The sequence below is a fragment of the Genypterus blacodes genome, unplaced genomic scaffold, assembly GCF_046128005.1.
Source record: "Genypterus blacodes isolate CSIRO-AG114 ecotype Tasmania unplaced genomic scaffold, CSIRO-AGI_Gbla_v1 ptg000015l_1, whole genome shotgun sequence".
NCBI lineage: Eukaryota > Metazoa > Chordata > Actinopteri > Ophidiiformes > Ophidiidae > Genypterus > Genypterus blacodes.
Genome location: NW_027466829.1, coordinates 5003579 through 5025668, shown reverse-complemented (window position 1 = coordinate 5025668; position 22090 = coordinate 5003579). Strand labels below are relative to the sequence as shown.

Here is a 22090-nt window from a genome sequence, read left to right as displayed (position 1 = left end):
GACCCACGCTCTCATCATGCGCGTCGATGCGGGAGCTGACCGGCAGAGGCCGCTGTGGCTGAGGGGAAACAAGCAAAACAAACGCTGCGCCTCACTTTCAAACCTCACACACGGCATCTAGCGGCTTAATACTTTACTATCCTCTGCACTGATACGCAGGTAGTGGAATGCAGCTTTAATTTTCGATGCATCTCAACTCAGACTCATAATTCTCGTGGCTAAAATGCTTGCTGCTATTAAATTCTTCCGCCTTGCATCTTATATTTGTGAAAATAGCTTCAGAAACATGACTCTCTTTCTGTCTCCTTATTTTCCCCTCAAACCCCCCAAAACAGAAAACCTCATTAATAAACTAAACACAGGGGTGGATACATTATTCCTGCTGTTTAAGTAAATAAAATCGCAGCTACAACACGAAGTAATTGGTGATTTTCCTCCCATGTAATTAATGTTTATGTCATTTATGTTAGGGTGCAAATCTGCTGTTTATCATGAACATCCTGGTGTCATCTGCATACACAGGTGTGTGTTTATCAGGTAACTGTATCTATCTATCGGAAATTGTGTGACTGTGTGACTGTGTGTGTGTGTGTGTTTGTTTCGCATTGCTGGTCATTTCTTTACAATCACGACCACAACCCAGGCAAGCTCCATTTTCACTCTAACGAACTGGTCCGGCAAGTTAGCAGCGGGGTTGATGTCACAGAGCCCCACACCACCATCATCCTCCTCATCCTCCTCCTCATCCTCCTCGCCGCCCCGCAGCCTACCTGCTGCACGGACACTGCGTCTGCGGAGACTTGCACCTCGCCTCCGCCGCCGCCTCCTCCTCCTTCTCCTCTGCCTCTGCGTGCTGCTGCTCGCCTCGGACTTCCACGAGTCCTTCGGGCGCAGACATGAAGTCTCTCGTCGCGCTGCCGCTCCTCATCTTCCTCAACTATGTCGGATTTGCGGAATGTAAACCTCCGTCGTCTTGCCTGAGCGGCCAGTTCCTGCTGAAGAACAAGTGTGTCCTCTGCCATCCCACCTGCACCGAGTGCGTCGGGCATGAGCTGTTTGAATGCACAACCTGTGGAGTTGGTGCGTAAAAATGCCTTTTTTCCTTCATACACACTAACGCTCCGACACGTTTAGAGCTCTTTACGTAGAAAAGGCTGCGTGTGTTTCATGTTGCGTTTGCTTTGTGTCACGCTGCTGCCGCTGCTGCTTTGCTCGGACCTCAGATTGAGATGTTGTTGTAATGTTTGTCAATAGTTTTCACTCAGGAAACAAATCAACGTTCACCAGTTAAACAAAGATGTAAATGACATGTACAGATAGTGGTCCTGCTTCTTATACGAGCTTTGTTTTGATTGTAATGATAAGATATGTGTGTTGCTGTGTTTAATGTGTGGCTCCACAGCTGCCAGGTTCAAACAAAGCCATGTCAGTGACTCATTAATCCAACAGAGAAAAGGAGGCGCAGCGCTATTTGATGGTTACCAAAGCAAAGTTAGTGAAAAGCTGAGGAATGAAGAGGAGGAGCCTTCACCTCTGCCTCACAGCGGCGGCCTCAGATACACTTTGGTGATTCTGTGACATTTTAGGAGATTGGTTTTAAAAAAAAAAGAGAGAGGAAGAGAGAGAGAGAAGAAGAAGAGGAAGAAATGAAGGTGTGATCTTTCCTCTCTGGACTTTTCACTGGGAAATCTGATCATGTCAGAATGAAGCCTTTGTTAAACACACATGCAGGGGAAAGAGGAGAGATATCCCCCTGGGCTACAAGTCTTTCTATTGCATTTCACTGGGCTTAACCGTCTCACACACACACACACACACACACACATACACCCTCTTCTCTGAGTATATGCACCTATTTATTTCCCACATTTGACATTCAAATCTGTCTATTTGCTGTAATTGCCGTTTCATAGGGAGATGTAATTATTTGGCAGTTACTTGTCATTCCCTGCTTTCAGTGCCATCCTTTACTTTTCCTATAACAGTCACAGCCACATTTGTATTCCTCCCTCCGCTCCTCCGCACACCTTCTTCTTCTTCTTCCCCTGCAGCTCTGTGCAGATGAGACAATACTGTAACTCAGCCGCTCGCAGAGACGCCTCAGGTGCCACACGGAGGCTACGGTGGAAGTTGTCAGGGTTGTTAATCATTACAGCCGAGGCTCAACTCCGCCTCGGCACGCAGATCTGATCTCCTCCACATCTGCTTCAGATCCTCCCTGCTTCCATATCTGAGTCTGAACTTCATCAGTCAGGAGGTGACCTCACACAGCCTTCTGTTATTGTTGGGCTGTGCTTCCAACAAACAGATATCCAACTATGTTTGGAATACTATAATAACAGCTGACATGCCTCCTGTGGATCGAAGCAACCTGATATCTTCAGTCTGCGTTAAGGCGACACATCTTCATGTAACTGTCAGACCCATTTGGCTCCACATCTGTATTTACTAACAGTCCATCATTCATGTCCTGGCAGGAGCACATAAACCAAAGTAATGTCTTCATCAGAGAGGAAAAGACTTCTCTGTGTTCATCTTCCTCTGCAGATGAAGACGGACAGGAGCGTTTCCTCCACCAAGGTCGCTGTCGGACACACTGCCCCCGCGGCCTCTATCCCGACAGGGGTGACTACGCCTGTCTGCCCTGCATAGCCAACTGTGAGCTCTGCACCGACGCCGACATATGTGCCAAATGTCAGGAACACTACAAACTCCAGAACGGGATCTGCCAGACGGCTTACTGCAACATAGGTACATGAGGAGACGCAGCCTGGTTTGAATATCAAGCAAAGACAGCCATTATTGTTTGTCATATGCCGTGTGCGTGCGTGTGTGTGTGTGTGTCTTTCAGGACAGGTGCAGGATCCTGACACGGGAGAGTGTATCGACTGTGAAAATGGCTGCAAAACATGTTCCACAGGTAAACAGCAGCAGCGTACTTGACGTCAGCCTCTTCTCACAGTTGAGCCAAATATAACTTCAGCACTGGTAGATTGTAATTAAATGTTGTTGTGATTTGTTGCACAGCTCAACCTGAGATCTGCAGCAGCTGCGTGGAAGGTTACTTTCTGTGAGTACAGTCAGGGGATGTTTTTTTGTCAAAGTCTCCTGTTCACTAGACCACAAAATCACTTCAAAGATGAGGGATTATGTGAGATTGGATGTTTTCATTGGTGTGTTAGTTTTTTCCGGGGCAAGATGACTCGAGAACAAACGCAGGCTAATCTTCACTACGCTGAATTTCCTGCGGTGATCCGGATCCAGGTTTTCCCTCCACCATCTGATTATTACGAACATATATAAGCACAGATTTTTGGCTGGAAGCAGGATAAGTGAATACTGTTTATGGAGGTAATAATCAGAAGTTTCCCCCTCAAACTGTTTCACACCAGAAGAAGCTACATTTCACTAGCATTCTGTCTTTACAGCATCATACTCACTCATTGTAACGCAGCTAGAACAGACCTCCGATTGTCTACTTCCTCCCCCGAGTTCAGGCCTCCTGGCATTGTTTTGAGTCAGGTTACCCTCCACACACACACTCACACACACACCGTCACCTGAGCTGAGTCTCAGCACAGACGGCTGCTTTGCTCCACAGAGATATTTCACAGAGTGTGTTGTTTTCCTGCTTGTGCGAGGCAGAGAGAAGAAGAAGACAGAGTGTAATTGACAAAGCGTAAGCGTAGCCAGCAGCAGGTGTGCGTGTGTAGGATGCAGCGTGTTCATCTGAACGCCTGTGTGAGTCACAGCAGAGGAGGGTCCAGGGAGAAGAAACAACAACCACTTTATTGCGCTCACTCCTTTTTTTTCCCTTTCCTTTATTGCTGTTACATCTGTGTGGGGCCATACTCAATCTTCTTCTGCACTTTTACTTGTGCAGCTTTTCCTTTAACAATAATAGTTTGTGACCCAGAATGATGGATAATCCTCCGACGCGGCCATAGCGGCAGCGGCGGCGGTGAACGCCAATAAAAGAAGCCGTCTCCAGCTTTAGTATCGCATTGCGGTGACAGTGTGAGATGGGAGGAAAGTCTATTGTGGCTTTCTTCCAGTAATTTAAAATGTTATTTAATTTTGACAGCTGCGGTCTGACATAAGTGTTGCCCCCGTGCATCTCTGGGGCCGCTCACACACCGCAGGTAGAAAATAATCACAGCCTGATGGATGCTTGGTATTTATTGACATTTACCTTCCCCTCTAAGGAACTAAGTGCAAAACCAACAACATGCTTCTTTAACTTTCGCCGCTACCTTTACTTTGACAGTTTCTACCAAACCCAGGAAGTTAAAATCTCCAAACTAAAGCTTTGGAAAGGCCGATAACCTTTAAGGGGGAATGGACGGTCTAATATTTGCACAGAGGGATTCTTAAACATGGCACAGATTCTTCAGCAGCCTCCTGTTTCCTGGCCAGCTGCTGCTGCTGTGGCTGAGATGATGGATGGCGGTGGCACGTCCAGCTGTTACCGCCGCAAACAATCGCACGGCAACTCGCCATTAAGTGCAGCCAGTGGTCAGATTGTGTGATATAGGAGCGGTGGAGGAGGAGGTGTGGAGACTGAAGCTGTGCTGTAACATAGCAGCTTCTCTCTGCTGGGGTCTGTTTGCTCTGGAGAGGTTTTGTCTTGGAAGTAGGATTCCCTCCTGCTTTAATGTTTTATGTGTGACATCTTTGCAACTCAATACCTCAGCTGCTCTAGGCAGGAGGGTTTGGGTTTTTTTTGGAGACCCGGCTCATGTTTAATGGCTCAATTAAGGCCTTAAGGACTGCAGGGACAGGTTAATGGCTGAAAGCTCTCCATACGCCCCTGAGCTACAAGTAAAACACCAATTAACTTGTTGCCTAGAGAACCAATAGAAGCACAATAGGATCGGACAAAAGCAGCATACATTATGTTTTCATCTCTGCTTTGTCATTCATGTTGATGTTTGATTGACTGCACCTTTTGGCTGAGGAATGCATTGAAGCTGCAGGTGCGCTGCAGACTGACACAGTGTGGACCGGCAACGCTCTTTGTTTGTGCCCCGCTGTGTTTTGTCTCTTCCTCTGGTTTCAGTTTGCAGCAGAGTCGTCCGTGCGGGGAGGTTTGGCCTCCAGCAGTAATATTCTTTTCACTGTAAAGCTTTGGAAGTGCCACACGGTGGTGAATCAGGATAGTTTAGATCTTTGATATCTCAGCAGCTTTGTTCTGCATGTCTGCCACGCTAAATGAAAAGAAACATCCTCTAATAGCTGAAGCGATCACTCAGTTTTGACAGCCGGTTATGGACTGATTGCTAATGCAGCCATGGCTTGAGTCTTATTTTGCTTATTCATTCGACTTTTCATGAAATTCTTCTCTCAGTGTTATTTGATTTTAGTTTTTAATGAAATCTCCTCCTGCAGCTTCAGGCACCAGTGTCGCAGGCACTGTCCCCAGAGTACCTACGAGGACTGGGGTCGGAGTGTGTGTGTGTCTTGCCCAGCGCCATGCACAGACTGCAGAGGGAACACACACTGCCTGGCCTGTCAGCCTGGATACTTCCTAAATGGTAACAAAAACAGAAAAATGACCGTTTGTGTTGATATTTAGCTGGTAGAGTGTTTAGATGACCTTTATCTCCGCTACAGAGCTGAGTTTGTACTTAAATACTCTTTTTTTTATATATATACTCATTTTGTACATGAGAGCAATCCATCATTCTAGTTAAATTGTCTTCATTTGAAATGCAAATTGCGTCCATGTCAGCAAATCTGCTGCACATGAGACATGCAAATACATTCTTTATGCAAATCAGACATTAGCATTGTGTTGTGAGGTTGTGCACCACACTGCCAGTGTGTGAGTCACAAAGTAAAGCCTTTCAATTGTAAAAGGAAGAAGAACAGCAGGAGTATATAGAGTATTCAGTGTGGATGGTGATTGTACAGGTTGTCAGAGAGTCTTTGTTCATGCAGGATCAGGTCTTTCCCTCCACAAAAAGATCTGGGTCAGCCTCTGGTGTGTGTGCATTTAGAGGGAATGTGGAGAGGGCGAGGTCCTAAAAGGGCACAAAGACGAGCAGAGGCAGGATCCAAACCCGCCTGTGCGATGGGTTCACTGAAATAACTTTAGTATTTCTATCTGGAAGTGATTTATGTTTCAATAATGTCCGGTAGTAAAATCCATAACAGCTCCTGTATCATCTGTGTGAGGATGTGCTGACGCAGACGTACGGAGCGTAGTACAGCAGGATGGGGGTCATCTTTCCTCTGCTCTGCCCTGTCAGGAGGCGAATGCATCAAGCAGTGCCCGCAGCAGACCTTCAGCGACTCCAGCGGGTGGCGCTGTCATTCCTGCCACAGCTCGTGCCAAACATGTCACGGGCCGCGCTCTGCAGACTGCGACCTGTGCGTGGGCGGGAATCCTTCGCTCCACGGACAGTGCCCCCTGGTGAACTGCCCGCTGGGACAATACCTGGAAGGTGAGAGGAATAGTTGAGTCCCGTGAACTTTCTTTCAATTCCAAGTCTAATGTGAGCGAGGCGGCTGAGAGCGGAGGCAGAGAACAAATGGTTACCTCTATGCTTGATTGATCCGGAGATTGAAATACAGCTCCGTCCTCAGGGAGAGGTTCAGCTGGAACACAGTGTCCCTGGATCGGGTGCGGCTCTGTGCCTTGCTAAAGGGCTCTTATGCATGGATGATGTGAACAGTCAGTCAGATGATTTCCATCCCTGCCTCGGGGCTTTGATCATTTACATTCTTGTTGAGGAGACGGTGGAGGAATCATAGAGGCAGATTGTGAAGAGCTCTTTATCATGCCGACCTTGATTATGAATCACAGCACAAATGGAGGCCGGTTAGAGATGTGATGGTTAACAGGATGCTCCATTGATCCAGAGATGGAGAATATGGCTCAGTATGAAAATTGATCCCAGAGATGACTGAGTATACACTGTTATACACGTACATGGTCTGTATACATTTGAACTCAGCTCTCAGCTTTTCAGAGGGATGACTCATAACACGTGTAAATAGATATAATGACATAATGGAGGCTTGTCTAATACACAAAGCACACTGCCAGGCCATTGTGACCGCTGCTGCACTCAGATCCAGATCACCAAGCAATGTCAAGCACCCTTCACTTATCTGCTACACAGAGCTCACTGCTTACTGTGCTGTCATCTAGTGTTGAAGTTAGGAAGTTAGTCATTCTCTGCTTTCTCTCAAATAACTGGATCCTGTCCTTGTCCTTGTCCTTGTTCTCGTTCTTGTTCTCCTTCTTGTTCTTGTTCTCCTTCTTGTTCTTGTTCTCCTTCTTGTTCTTGTTCTTGTACTTGTTCTTTTTCTTGTCCTTCTTTTTGTTGTTCTTCTTCTTCTTCTTGTTCTCCTTCTTGTCCTTGTCCTTGTCCTTGTCCTTGTTCTTGTCCTTGTCCTTGTCCTTGTTCTTGTTCTCCTTCTCCTTCTCCTTCTCCTTCTTTTAATTTCAGGTAAATACGGTGAATGCCACTCGTGTGATGGATCCTGTAAGACCTGCTTTGGCCCTCAAGCACTGGATTGTTCTTCCTGTTTCAAAGGTAAATATATTTATTGCCTTTGGTCTTTACTCTGGATTCCATCCCTTACCATGTGTGTTTGCATGTGTGTGTGTGTGTGTGTGTGTGTGTGTGTGTGTGTGTGTGTGTGTGTGTGTGTGTGCGTGTGTGCGTGTGCGTGTGTGTCGTAGGGTATTTCCTGGATCAGGACAGCTCTTGTGTGGAGCGATGTCCTATAGGCTCCTATGCGCACTCTGCCACTCAGCTGTGTGAGGACTGCTCGCCCAACTGTGGGGCCTGCCTGGACTCCAGCGACAACTGCATCAGCTGCTCCGAAGGCAGCTATAAGCTCTTTCTCCACCAGGGGAGGTGCTGGTCCAACTGTCCAGAGTAAGCAGTGGCAAGAGCCTCTACCGAAGCTTAACAGCAGAGAGAAGGAAGCAAGTTGTAAAGATGTTGCTGATGCTTTCCCCCTTTTCAATCGTATTTGCTCCTTTTCAGAGGTTTCTTTGAGACAGCGAAGGCGTCGTGTGAAGCTTGTGATAGCTCCTGTCTGACTTGTGACGGGACCAAGTCTCAGTGTCTGTCCTGTGCTGATGGCTACTTCCTGGAGAGCGGCCTGTGTAGACTCAACTGCTCTCTGCGGACGTACCCTGCGGACGATGGGACCTGCAGGCGGTGTCCTCCCCACTGTGACGTCTGCTCAGATGAGAGGACCTGCTTCAGTCAGTTATTACACACTTAGGCCTCTAAGGATTAAGTAGAAGTAACATTTCAAAGAGATAATATTTGTAAATGTTGTATCTCTGATCTGTGGCTTCATTTCAGAGTGCAGTTTCCTCTACTTGATGCTGAACGGCGTGTGTAAAGCCAGCTGTCCTCTGGGTTACTATGAGGACATGGAGGAGGGCCGCTGTGGTCAATGTCACCCCAGCTGCAGCAGCTGCTCCGGGCCTCTGGCAGGGGACTGTGAGACCTGCTCCACCTTTACACCCAAACTTTACAAGGGCGCATGCTCCAAGGACTGCCCCCCCGCCACCTACTATGAGACCCTAGATGCAGAATGTCAAGGTAAGACGGCGCTATGATCAGATGTCCCGTGAATACGTCCAGTGCGTCTTTCAAGGGCTTTATATTCAAGATAAAAAGGCATAAAGGGTGAGGGTGGGAAGCAGAGGTTATGTTACAGCATCAACTGTAGTAGATAAGCCTTTATTCTTACACAAGAGTCACAAAGTGCATCACAGCCAACAATCAAACAGGGAAAATGATGCCAATGATACTACACAACACAAATGTTGCTAATAAGAAGACAGATGAGGTCAGCGAGAAGCGGCACATCAATAGCAGGACCACGAAGGGTTATGAATATGTAAAGAGGTCTGGAGTGAGCAGATGGAGGGGTGAAGGGCATAAAGACCCCCAAATGTGTTCTGGAGCTAAAGCACCCTGGAGGGCCTGGAATATAAATGTCAAAATGTGGAATTTAATCTTTAATCCGCCTCATTTCGAGAGTGAAACCAGGAACACGATAAAACGATAAGGAACACGTCTCAACGGCATTCCGATGTGAAGGATTGTGCTGATTATCACATGTGCCGATTGATGAACCAGAGAACGATTACATCCCTGTCACAACACAATGTCAACCATGGGTCAACCTAACACTGAAACAACACGTCGCCTGTTTGATCACGTACAGAGTGCCACCAGACCTGTGCCAGCTGCTCCGGCTCAGAGGCCAACCAGTGCACCCAGTGCGAGAGGGGGCTGGTGCTGGATCCAAACACCATGCTGTGTGGCGTCACGGGAGACACAGACTGCCCGCCCAGGACGTACCTGCACGGCGACCAGTTCACCTGCATGGGATGCCACCGTCACTGTTACTCCTGTGGAGGGCCGAGCCACGACGAATGCCAGACCTGTGCTCTGCCTAAGTACCTTCACAGTAAGCATCAAGAGACCGTCTGATAAAAACCAACCTGTGCCCTAAAAAGGCTTATTTGTAATGCAGTCACAGATTGTTTGGACACAAAGATGAGTGTAGGGTCCCAAGAAGAGTCTTCCTCATATGTGATCACATATGAAAGAGTCATTCCTTCACATGTGCTCCTTTGCAGACGGCACGTGTGTGAGCGAGTGTCCCAACGGCTCCTACAGCACACGGCAGGAGGCAGACGGGACAGAGCTGGGCTTCTGTTTGCCATGCGACCACGTCTGCTCCACCTGCGACGGGGCGTCGCCCAAAGACTGCCTGACATGTTCTCCGGGATACCTGCGCCTCCTCCACCTCTGTGTCAGCCATTGTCCCACAGGGTACTCACAGCCGGGCCACGCTCTGTCTTCATTCAGGGCATTGCTTGCTTTGGCGTTGAAATATGCAGTATAGGTTAACGTTACACAGCCTGTTGACCTACACACCTCACACCCTACTGTGTATACAGTAGGGTGTGAGGCACAGTATTGATCAAACACTACTACACTATTGAATCGGGAAACAGGATAATGATTTCCCTGAAATAGCTATGGAACTATGACAGTTTCCTCTTGCAAATTCCACATTGAATGAGCGTTTACTGTCTTATTCATTCATTCTTGTTGTTCCTGGACTTTTGAAGCCTGCGAGCTCAAAGCCCGCCGTGACCCCTGACTTGTTAGTGTGGCTCATCTGACTTCCTGTGTTCAGGTATTACAGGGAAGGCTCCCGCTGTCAGAAATGTGACCATTCCTGTGAGATGTGCACGGGGCCGGGACCGGAGTCGTGCAGGGCCTGTTCCCCTCCTCTGCTGGAGCTGCAAGGCACCAAGCTATGCGTCGAGCGCTGTCCATACCGCTTCTATCAGCTTAGTCACATCTGCAAACAATGCCACACCAGTTGTCAGACCTGCGTAGGTAATAAAAGGCACACTCCTTTATAATGTCAGTGCGATCTGTAAAGAGGTTATTTGATACAGATATCATTGTGTAAGTCAAACATAACCTATTGTCCACCTGTCATCTTCTCTTTTTGCTTGTGCGTTATTTACTGTCATTTCTAAGGTGTGTTAAGTCAATTCTGGTCCGTGTGTGTTTGCAGATGCCTCGCCTCAAGGGTGTGTGACGTGTGACTGGGGTAGCACTCTGAAGGACAAAGTCTGCTACCCGCGCTGTGAGGAGGGGAGGTACTTCTCTGAGGAGGTGACAGTAATTACCCACCTTATTATCATAATAAAGAAATATTAAAAATCCCAAATTCCATGGAGAACAAGTGTAAATGTCCGTTTTCATACCAAATGGGTGCTCTGTCACTACACACACTTCATCAGTCACAATGCTGCTCACATGCTGCTGTTCTCCTCAGTATGGATTTGAAATATTTAACCTCTAACCCTAAACCATCCCAAAGAGCTTCAAAGCTCCCATAAATCAAACGACACTGAACTATTTCACTCAGCCAAACAGACAATGGCCGTTCAATATTTGTTCAGTGAATGAATGAAAGGCCGTATGTACATTTGTGATTGCCGACGTGTAAACAGTGAAGTTTTTCTCTCAATGCTTTGCGGCACGTTGCGGTCGCAGGAGACGTGTGAGCCGTGCGACAGCTCGTGCCGACACTGCACAGGCCCCAGACCCGACCAGTGCCTGACCTGCCCGGGTGACTCCGCCCTGCACGCCGTGGAGAACCGCTGTGCTCGCTGCTGCCACGCCGGAGGAAACCACACGGGCTGCTGCGTGTGTGACACTCGCTCAGGTGGAGTCCCTGTCTCTGTCGTAAGAAACACAGATACTCACAACAACTGACAACACACAACTGACAGCTTTTCTCCCCCTTTCAGCTCTGTGTGTAGAAGCCCCCCAACCCAAGTCAGGCGGTGACCAGGCAGCAGACTTGAGCATGTCGCCCGCAGCTCCCAAGCACGCCTCGGCCGCCCTGCCCGTGGCCCTGCTGCTGGCTCTGGGTTTAGCTTTGGCCGTGTTTGCTCTGGTGAAGGCCCACGCCAGGAAGAGGCTGTGCTGGAGGCAGAGCTACGAGAGGCTGAGCGGCAGCGCCAGCGGCAACATGCCCCACGGCGTGCCAGAGCCTGACAGCGGGGACGAGGTGGACGTGGTCTACACCAGCAGAGGCGGGTCGGTTTACAGGCGCTACAGCTTCATCCACGAACAGGACGTAGACGCGGGCCGGGACGTGGACGAGAACACGTGTCTAAACCGATCTTAAACGCAGATCGTCCCCCCCGCAACCCCCGCCATCCGTTAGATCGTACAATAGCTGAGGAATAAACAGAGATGTGCATTCCTCATATTCAGACTGACATTAGGGGAATTCAAGTTAGTTGAGTTGAATGTTAGACTGTAGTGTAATGGTATCTGTGGTGTTGCATAAGAGTTGTGGTGAGATGTGTTGTATTGGACTAAGTGCCTTTCCTGTGTACTGCACATGAGATGAGACATCTGAGGTCTGATTAAGGGGTCATGTTGTTTCCTGTAATATAAAGAAGTAAAGTGAAATGGTCATGTATGGTGTAAGTCCTCACCATGTGTAAATATAAACAAACATGAATTAAATTTTCTATTTGACATCTTCAGTCTGCTTCTTTATCAGGTTACTTGCATGAGTGGAAAATCTATTGGCTTTTGCCTTAAATGAATTTGCTGACGAGCACTAGGCAAATACTAAAGTCAGCTGTGTGTCAGGATTCAGGATCCAGGATTTGTCTTCATGGGAGGGTGAATCACGGGAGGGTGAACTTCGACTTCCATTCAACTCCATTTATCTTATCACGTAAGTGTGACCTACCACAGAACCAGATGGACAAGTTAACGTGGGAGTCAAGCTCATCCACTCTGTCTGCAGCAGAGCAGCAAGAGTCCCAGGCAGAGTGGGAGGAGACGTCGCGGGAGGTCCAGGAGGTCGGGAGTGGACGTCTAATTAATCGACAGCCATCAGCATGACGCTCCTCCTCTGGGGCTGATACACTTTCCTCTCCTTTTCTTGCTTTTGCTTTCAACATGAAGCAAACTGGCTCTCCCACTCACTTGACGTTTAACCTGCGATGAAGCTGGGTCACATGCTGAAGGAGATTCTTAACTGAAGGAGAAATGTCTTTTGCTAGGTTTCTCAGGAGGTGGAGTCTCCTCGCTGTTCTGCCGTTCCTTCTCACAGGGACCTTACTTGTCTTTGTCCTTTGGCAAACTCGCTCACACTGGCAACCTCCGTCTGAGCTCAGACTGCCACAGGAATATGCCAGGGATCTGTCCGGCTGCTTGGCCGTCATCAAGGGAGATGTGGAGGACAGGAAAGGTGCAGTAGAAGAGCTTCTATCCTCTAAGAGACAGGTTTTATCTGAGGAGTTCTACCTCAATATAACACAGGACTGTCATGCTTACATTGAGAGAAGAGGATTCCTTACAGTACCTCTCAGTGTGGAGGAGAAGGACTTTCCCCTTGCTTACTCCATGGTGATACATGAGAAGATTGACATGTTTGAGCGACTCCTGCGTGCCATTTATGTTCCTCAGAACATCTACTGTGTACATGTGGACAAAAAGTCCTCAGAAGATTTCAAGAAAGCTGTGCAGGCAATTGTTTCCTGTTTCCCCAACGTCTTTGTGGCTAGTAAATTAGAAAGTGTGGTTTATGCCTCATGGTCACGAGTGCAGGCAGATCTGCACTGCCTGAAAGACCTGCTGAGGTCGCCCGTTCAGTGGAGGTACCTGCTCAACACCTGCGGGGCAGACTTCCCCCTCAAGACCAACGCGCAGATGGTTTCCGCGCTGAAGGGCCTCCACGGAAAGAACAGCATGGAGTCTGAGGTCACCAGCGAGGGGAAGAAGAGACGCTGGCAGTATCATTACAACGTCACCAACACGGTCACCTGGACTGATACCAAGAAAAGCCCCCCGCCCATCAGCAGCCCCATGTTCTCAGGAAACGCCTACTTTGTTGCCTCCAGAGACTTTGTGAGACACGTACTGGAGGACGAAGAGGTGCAGGGCTTCATGAAGTGGGAGGAGGACACGTACAGCCCCGATGAGCACATGTGGGCCACCCTGATGAGGATGCCCGCTGTGCCCGGATCCGTGCCCATCAACAGCAAGTACGACCTGTCAGACATGCTTTCCATAGCTCGCCTGGTGAAGTGGAGCTACTTAGCAGGAAACATGGCAAAGGGAGCTCCGTACGGCGACTGCACCGGCGTCTACAGGAGAGCCGTGTGTGTGTACGGGGCCGGCGACCTGCCCTGGATCATCAAACAACACCACCTTTTTGCGAATAAGTTTGACCAAGACGTGGATGATCTCGCCCTCAGATGTCTGGAGTCTTACCTGCGCTTCAAAGCTTTGAGTCAAAGTTCACTCCCCGGACAGTTTTCCAGCTTTTTCTAACTTATTTTTAAACTTTAAACTGTGATGTGTTTTATTGACATGAAGGTAATATTTACATTTGCACTTCAAATTACTGAAACGTTTCATTTAAGCATGTGTATGGTTTCAGTGAATTCTGTACTCTTAGCGCCATCTAGTGGGCTGAGAGTGGAACTGGATGAGCGTTAGACGTTTGTCTCTTTCATGGTGTTTGGTTTCTCTGTAGCGTTATTTATCAGTGACCTCATTCATTGATTCATCCCGTAAAAACTATGTAATAAAAAAAAAAAAAACACTAACAATTGTGGTTTTATGATTTTACTGATAGGAAACGATGTTATCACCGACACATCTGCTTAAGATTGGAGTTCTGACGACACGGACGCTTCCACCCGCAGGACGCTGAAAGAGTTTCAGCAGTGAAGCGTATGTGCCGTCACACACACCTGCTCTAAAAATGCCACTCAAACGGTCAGAGACCTAAAATGCAGTTTAAAATCAGAGCAACCATAAAAATATATTAATTTCTCTCCTTTTGTCATCTTTTTGAATATAAATATATATTTAAATGTAATAAAGCATCAGCCGGTTGTAACAGAGCGCCTCGCACTGCAGACTGCAGCTACAGCGACCAGGAAACAGAGAAAGCCAAGTTTGGGAAGGATACAGAGGCGGTACATAGAAAGGTTATAAAAAGGCATCAGACAGCAGGAGGCCAGAGGTCAAAGGTGACACAGGAGCACAGCAGGGAGTTGCACAACGTAACAGGCAGCATGATTTCAAAATGGCACTTTCCTGATGCAAACACACCCCTTCAGTCACTTCACACAGCACAAAAACATGAGTGGCTGTTCTGAACATTCATCATCCTCCTCCTCCTCCTCTTCATCCCATGTCTCAGTCTGTAGCGGCGGCAGGGTCACTCAGGAGCAGCAGAAGCCGCCACTTCCCCTTTGCTGTTCATGTCGCGGTCCAGCCTGCAGAGAGGAAAAAATGGAGGCTCAGCAGAGGCTAAACACACTCGGATACACTCTGTGGCCATATTACACAACACACACACACACAACAGCCCTGCGTTTAACACTACACTTATCTAACATCTAAGGTTGAGTTTCCGTGGAGGCCGGGTTTATACTGAAAGGTGCTCATACCTGCATGAGGGAGAGGTCGGACGCATCCATGCTGCTTCACTCAACCTTTTAATATAAAGCGCTCGAGTGCAAACTGCCACTAAATATGGCCTGAATACACTCACACACACACACACACACACACACACACACACACACACAGGCTGAGAAACCTGAGGCGTGTTAGTGAGACGGCTGGGAGACGAAGCCCAGGCCTCCACAGAGCAGCTTTGTTGGTTTCCTACTCAATTGCGTCTTTACTTTTTCTAGTACATCAACCAGATAACACAGATTCCACAGATTTGGCTTTTCAGCTGAAGCAAAGTAAGCAAACATTTGTGATTCTTTGGGTTTGAACTTGCAAGTCTGTGAATCCAACTACAAAGTCATGCACCTAATGACGCACACATGCACACATCTGCAGAGATAACACAACAAACCTGGTGATTTGATGAGGTAAACTGTACATTCTTGGACATTCCATGCTTTATTAATCACTTACATACCATCAGCACTGAGCCCTGACACCTTATCACTATTGATCACAACATGTGGGCCTCTGTGAGGACGTCTGACACACACACACACACGCCTGTGGCACTGACCCAGTGTGAGGAGGGTTAAGGTATGCAGTGAGTCATGCAGAGCGCTGTGAGCAGGGGCAAGGCAAGAGCTCAGTGACCACACACACACACACACACACACACACACACACACACACACACACACACACACACACACACACACACACACACACACACACACACACACACACACACACACACACACACACACACACACACACACACACACACACACACACACACACACACACACACACACAGTGACAGAGCCTGGCCTGTTTCTAGGTGATCCACCACATTCAGTTACACGGAGACACACACACTTACCAAACAGCCACAGATTCATATTCTGAATTGTTTTAGGACACACAGATTATTCAGCGATTAAAGAAATGGCATCTTGGGGTCAAACGTCACACACACTACACACTGATCTGCTACTCATTTGGCACAAATTGGCTGTGAGATGAAATGTAGAGAGTCGCCTGAGGGATTTAGTGTGTGTAAGTCATCAAGCGACTCGCAGCTGAAGACAAATCGGTGGAGACAAAGAGAGGGAAAAAGTGGAATGGTGGACAAAGTTGTTGATTCTTTGTCCAGAAGGAAACTATAAATCGTCCCAATCACAAACGCGGTGGCGGTGAGTGAGGTGAGGCGCGTCGATGCATTTCTACAAGCGTCAGAGTCAGATCAGTGTTAGTGGTGAGGAGTGCAGGACGATGCTGAGGCGGCTGAAGCCTTTAGGAGAAGTGCAGGTACCTTTTATTGCTTTTCCTATTTTTTTCGTCGTCAAACCTTAAAAGGAGGGGGGGAGGGGCAGGAAATGGGGTTAAGGATCAACACAATAAGGGGCCAACAGCATCCAAACATCAACACCTGCTGCTCCGCCCGCTTCGGACGGACGCTACCGGAGCACGCACACACACACACACACTGCTCCCCTCGCCCAGCACGAGGGAGAGGGGAGCACGTCAGCAAAGGTCACGCCTAAAGGTCAAGGAGACGGTTCTTTATTGGTACAAGCTGGGATACAATTCAGGATCTATTTCCCAGCATGCCTTTAGACGGCGACCAGACTGGAACAGAGAAAGTAGTGCTAAGGATCAAGACTCTGTTTGGGCTTAAAGATTTCAACAATTGGCTCTAACCGTGTTTTCATAGATTCAACTTATTGCAGTCTACAGCTTCCTTCGTCTCACACACACACACACACACACACACTTACTGTTTGATGCAGTCTGGCACAGAGATGTACTCCATGGGAATCAGCTCCACCAAATCTTTCAAACTGTACACAAATTTGATTTTCTGGCTAAATTTAGAGCTGAGGGAGAAAACAAAGCAGCAAATGTTACAAAGTGTGAGAAAGTGTTTATTGTTGTTATTGTGTTAACTTCTTAGATGTTGTTACCTTATGAAGGGTTTAGTGAGCGCTAGCAGAGTGCGAATGAACCAAGAGGGGTGGACGATGATCAAAGACTTCAAGTTCTTCCTTAACCTGTAAATGAAGAGAGAGATGAGCTGTGATCACTCCACACAGAGATCTGATCCCGTCTGCTTTGGAACAATCCAGCAGCGTTTGTTTTCGAATGGAACGTTCCGCCTCACCTCCTGTCGATCTGCTGGTAACACTTCCTGAGCCAGCCCACCGTCGGCATCTTCTTCCTGGACGTGGCCCCGTTCAAATACACGATCATGTAGTTCTCAGCGACCAGCAGCTCCAGCGTGCCGATGACGTACCTGCGGCAGGAAGAGAGGGCGTGAGCGGGTTAAAGGGCGAGGAGAGATCGGGTCACGAGGCCAAGAAGAAGAGAGAGAGAAACAAACACTCACTTGAATAAATTGTCCATAATGTATCTGTAATTTGGTTGATTGCTCTCAGGCATAAAGCACACAGCAAACACAATTATGGCATTCAACCCGTCTCCATAGTAACCTGCAGAAGGAAAACAAGCACACATGAATAATCCATCATCATCATCACAAGTTTGTACATTGTAACTTTGTAGTAACTCTGTGTAGAAGCAGAGACAGATCCCTCCAGAGTAAAGAGGCGATGATGCGACGGCGCTGACCTCCGTGGCTGATGACTTTCTTGTACGGCTCGATGGCCTTCATGTCCACTCTGTGCTCCTGGTCTCCGATGCGAAACACTCTCCAGCGCCGGCCTTCCTCCCTCTCGTCTGAGGCCGTGTACTCCTGCACCGACTCCACGCCCTTCTCCAGCAGCTCCGTGTTCTTAGGCTTGGGCAGGTCGTCTGAGAAGAAGGAGAAGGAGGAAGAGGAGGAGATGAAGAAGAAGGAGGAGGAGACGCTTTGAACCCACAGCTTCATCACTGCGCCCCACTTAGACCAACCACATCAACAGGATGTGGCTTTACCCACCGCCCACAATGCATTTCATCACATTTCATTGCTTATTACTGTCACATTTGATGGGTCGTCTCTAAATAAACATCAACAACTACATCTTAAACTTCTATATCTCAGTAACAAGCGATGTTTGACTCCTCCCACTTCTCTTAAAATGTATTAAGGCAAAAACAAACAACAACAAGAGTCTAAGTGAGACGACAGAGCCCAATGTGGATCATTACTCACAAACCACAGATGCATTCAGGTGTGTGTAGGTGTGTGTGTTGGTGTGTGACAGTCGGGTGAACATGCTCAAACGGCAAACCAATGGACAAGTGTGCAAAAATCAATGAATGGTTGAAATGATCATACATGGGTACCGGACATGCAGCGAGCACAGGGGATCATTCTGAGGATCGGATCAACCAAAACAAGAGATTTAGATGTTTTAGATTGACTTCCTGTCACATGAATAAGAACAGACGTCATTTTAATTTCTGTGTCATAATGTGGTTGATTACCATGCAGTGTGTGTATTATTTATAACATCTTGCAAAATCTGACGTGTGAACAGAAACTGCAGCGTCATCATTCTTCGTACGTACTTTGAAATTTCTTAATCGATTGTTTCTTCAAAGGGGAAATTAAATCCAGAGAAATGAACGAACGACATGCACAAAAGAACCATGAGTGAAAACGACATAAGGGAGTCAAAGGTGAGACGGCCCTGGATTCATTGGAACATAATCTGGAGAGTCGGGGGTTGATTGACTCAAAAGGAGACGGGGGGCTGTCCAGAGACCTTACCCAGAGCCAGAGAGAGACCTGCTGCTGGCCTCTGGCCTGTTTCCACACAAAGAGGCCACACAATTCTTCAAGTGACAAAGAGGAAAAGCAGCAGTGTGGAAAAACAAAAACAGGAATTCATGTTTTTACTACAGTTAAGACAGTCAGGTGCTTAAACAAACGTTGCCACTCCTTCTTTGAGAGCAGCTTGATGTGTCAAGAGCTGAGAAGGTTCAGCTGTAATCCATCTTTCTACCTCTCTCTCCTGTATAAACACGTACAGACTGGAGCAGATCTCAGCGATGAAGGCGGCTCCAGCTGCTCCTGGTTGTCGTGGATTACATTATTATGAGTCCTCACCTTCCCACTCAAACTCGTTGCTGTTCTCTGAGGGTGTGTCCAGGTCGTCCAGGTCCAGCTCTGTGCTCTCATCCAGGTCGTCAGACAGAAGAGAACCATCAGTGCGGTCCAGCGTCAGACTGATGTTTGGAGCGGCCAGTTTCTTCTTCATCTTCTTCCCGTGGTTCATATCGTAGTCTAGAGGACAAAACCATCAGTGGATTATAAAACATGACTTAAGAACAATAACCAGGCTCCTGGTAGCAACAGGGAGCGTTTGTTTTCATTACCGGGGTCGCCCTCCTCAGAAGTTCCGGCGAACAGCTCGTCGTCAAGCTCCTCCTCCTCCTCTGGTAGAGGCCTAGCAACCAAACAAGCAGAGTGAGATGGTCCCTTCTCTTCTACACATCTTGCAGATCTTCTCCACTGAATAAATAAGTCATGACCGCCCGAGACAATACCTTGGGAAATCCTCATCCTGCCATTCTTCCTTAAGCTCCACCCCTTCCATTCTTAAGCGGGCCTCTGTTGTGGCGACTGACTCCTGGCGCTCCAGGCTGGAGGGGAGAAGTTGGAGCGATGTGGTGAAAGGGTTACAGGGTCTGATTACAACACTGCATTTCAATAGAAACGAGAGATTATCTATAACAAACAAACCTGACCGAGCACATCATTATCTGTGTATGCTGCAGGGGTCCAAACGGGAGGAGTGTGTGGAAATGGCACACACACACTTGACTTTAAGAATCTAACACGACGCAGCTTTGTGGCACTAACTGGACAACACAACACAACACATCAGGTTTGCTGCAGTGCCACAAGTTCACTAACAGATTCCAGCTTATAATTGGCCACATAATCAGATCACTGGCTTCTTGAACAGCTTAGGGGCTAAGACGCAGTGTGTTAGGGGCTTAGATTAGGATCTGAAGCACAAGACTGCACAGACTAAAGCTGATCATGGTATCTGTGTGTTTGTTGTACAGAGCTCCTTTTGAGGCATTAAGCACAGACCTGAGCGTTCAGTACGTAGAGTCCCAGACGCTCCAGAACACATCAGGCTGGTTGTTTGCTGCTTGTGTACAATGTTAATCCTTGTGTTACATTTCAAAGCCAACAGAGTGGGAGAAATGCCAGAGGAATGTGGTTTCTAGAAATGGAACCGTTACAACCAAAGTGTGGAGGAGCGGCGACTGTGTGGGGCGGAAACCAGGAACGTTTGGGAGTCAAAGGGGAGACGGAGGCACGGAGAAGGTTCAGACAATAACAAAGCGTCCACACAGCAGAGAAGTCAACCCCACATCAATGAGGAGCAAGGAGCACAGCGTCACTTCAAAGCATTCACTCAACAAGATGTCCAATCAATGTATGACTGACGTAATCTAGTGAATACATTTTTTTAACATGAGTTATTATTCATGTCAAGTCTCAAAACAAGCAGACTAGTTACTGGCAGCACAGAGTTTATCCGTGACAATGAGAAGAAAAGAGACCAGTGAACATCTGGATCACTGAAGTTAAAGCACATACAGCTGCCACATGTAAACGTCTACACACACACACACACACACACCCACACATACCTTCCTATGGGCCCAGATGATGAAGGCTGAGGAAGACTCTGCGGCACGGAGCGTCTCTCCCACGACTGTGTATCCTCATTGTCTGGAGCTGTCCCGTCCCGCGGCGCGTCTCCTGTTAGGACTTGACTCTCTTCGCCATTTCCAGCTGTTGAGACCGTGCTGAGCTGCAGAAGCTCCGAGTCTTCCTCGTCAGCTTCCCCCGACACACCAGAAGACGAAGGACTCGAAGTGTGTCTGTGTCCCACATTGAGATTCAAACTAATCTCACTTTCTACCTTTTCCTCGACTTCAATCTCGATCACATCCGACGCCATGAGCTCCTCTCAGAGTCACAGCCTCTCAGAGTCAGAGCCTCACAGAGTCACAGCCTCTCAGAGTCACAGGTCCGTCTGGCAGCGCTGCTAGCTGTTAGCACTCAGATAGTTTCTTCACAGGCTGGTGGCTCGCGCGACTTTTGACAGTTAGCTGCGCCACCAAACTGCATATCTTGTTAACTCTAATGGCGTTAAAAGTCTAACAGACGTTCTACTTTTCCGACTGCGTCACAGCGCAGAATAAGAAATCCAAAAAGTGCGCTAGCGTCACATTAGCAGTAGCTTAGTTGTCCCTTTCTTTCTTTGCTTCCTTCCTTTAGCCAGAATGTCCAATGTTAGCCACACTAGCTCACCGGCTACCGTCACACAAGCTAGTGCTACTTGACCACAGCAGCTGGCAACCTATTTTACTAAATTAGTCAAATCGAACTAAGTAAAAGTAAAGTTAAATCTGACCTCTGACGCCACCATTGGCTGATCCGCGCCTAGATTAAAGTCAGGATCGGTTGGTTTTGTTGTCCTGGTCTCCCATGTTCAATCTCGGCGAGGCAGAAGCAGAAAGTCGGTGTTTGCCAGCCAAGTTAGCAGCTAACTAACTGTTAGCAGCGCTGCTGTGTTGTTACTGGGGCTGGAACGCCTCCGGGTTGCCAGTCGTTGTAATTATTTTCCAGCATTCATTCCTCTATTGTTGTGTAGTAAGCAGATAACAATATCAAACACCTCACCAAACACCAAAAACAACCAGGTCATTTTGATTTATTTATTTTTTTCAAACTATTTTTTAAAATTCATAGTCAAGACTTTTTTGACTAAAGCTCTGCACTATAATTATATCGCTTCATTCCAGGGTGCGGGGAGCAGTCATTCTCGCGTCATTTCTTTCAGCGTTCAAGTGATCAGAGCAGAGGTGTTGAAATACACTGTTCTATACACGCAGTTTAAAAACTCTGCATTATAACAATGGAAGCTTTTACGCAGCACATTTGAATGATAAGTTTACTCTGCGAGAGTATTGTGGAAAGTGCTGCTAATGATCAAACCTGGCGCCCCACCGCCATGCTTTACACTCTGAGAAGCAAACGAAGGCTTTACCGCCCTCTGCTGGCCATCACGTTGTCAGTCAATCATCTTGGCTCCTTTTATGCCTTT

General features: G+C 47.7%; 3 protein-coding genes across 5 annotated transcripts; 2 read left to right on the top strand and 1 right to left on the bottom strand.

The window, feature by feature from the left end:
- Positions 1-834: 834 nt before the first annotated feature.
- On the top strand, positions 835-12070 carry LOC142988145 (cysteine repeat modular protein 2). The gene is made up of 16 exons (XM_076137191.1): positions 835-1080; positions 2548-2751; positions 2852-2920; positions 3028-3070; positions 5389-5534; positions 6252-6446; positions 7458-7544; positions 7694-7892; positions 8004-8227; positions 8331-8573; positions 9205-9450; positions 9623-9818; positions 10189-10394; positions 10579-10679; positions 11064-11235; positions 11321-12070. The coding sequence occupies exons 1-16, from the start codon at positions 897-899 to the stop codon at positions 11701-11703; spliced, it is 2898 nt and encodes a 965-aa protein (XP_075993306.1). The 5' UTR covers positions 835-896; the 3' UTR covers positions 11704-12070.
- Positions 12071-12468: 398 nt separating this feature from the next.
- gcnt3 (glucosaminyl (N-acetyl) transferase 3, mucin type) lies at positions 12469-14024 on the top strand. Its single transcript, XM_076137283.1, has one exon. It carries the CDS (start codon positions 12585-12587, stop codon positions 13869-13871), a length of 1287 nt encoding a protein of 428 aa, XP_075993398.1. The 5' UTR covers positions 12469-12584; the 3' UTR covers positions 13872-14024.
- A 128-nt stretch (positions 14025-14152) lies between these two features.
- On the bottom strand, positions 14153-21567 carry bnip2 (BCL2 interacting protein 2). Of its 3 annotated transcripts, none has more exons than XM_076137270.1 (11): positions 20628-21567; positions 19506-19601; positions 19335-19405; positions 19066-19242; positions 17640-17822; positions 17398-17500; positions 17173-17304; positions 16976-17062; positions 16790-16888; positions 16324-16359; positions 14153-14827 (listed from the first exon to the last, which is right to left on the bottom strand). In XM_076137270.1, the coding sequence occupies exons 1-11, from the start codon at positions 20939-20941 to the stop codon at positions 14770-14772; spliced, it is 1356 nt and encodes a 451-aa protein (XP_075993385.1). In that variant the 5' UTR covers positions 20942-21567; the 3' UTR covers positions 14153-14769. The 3 variants fall into 3 exon arrangements, with proteins under 3 accessions (XP_075993385.1, XP_075993368.1, XP_075993376.1); XM_076137253.1 differs by having other exon boundaries at positions 19506-19658; positions 20628-21566; XM_076137261.1 differs by lacking the exon at positions 16324-16359 and having other exon boundaries at positions 19506-19658; positions 20628-21566.
- Positions 21568-22090: the final 523 nt, after the last annotated feature.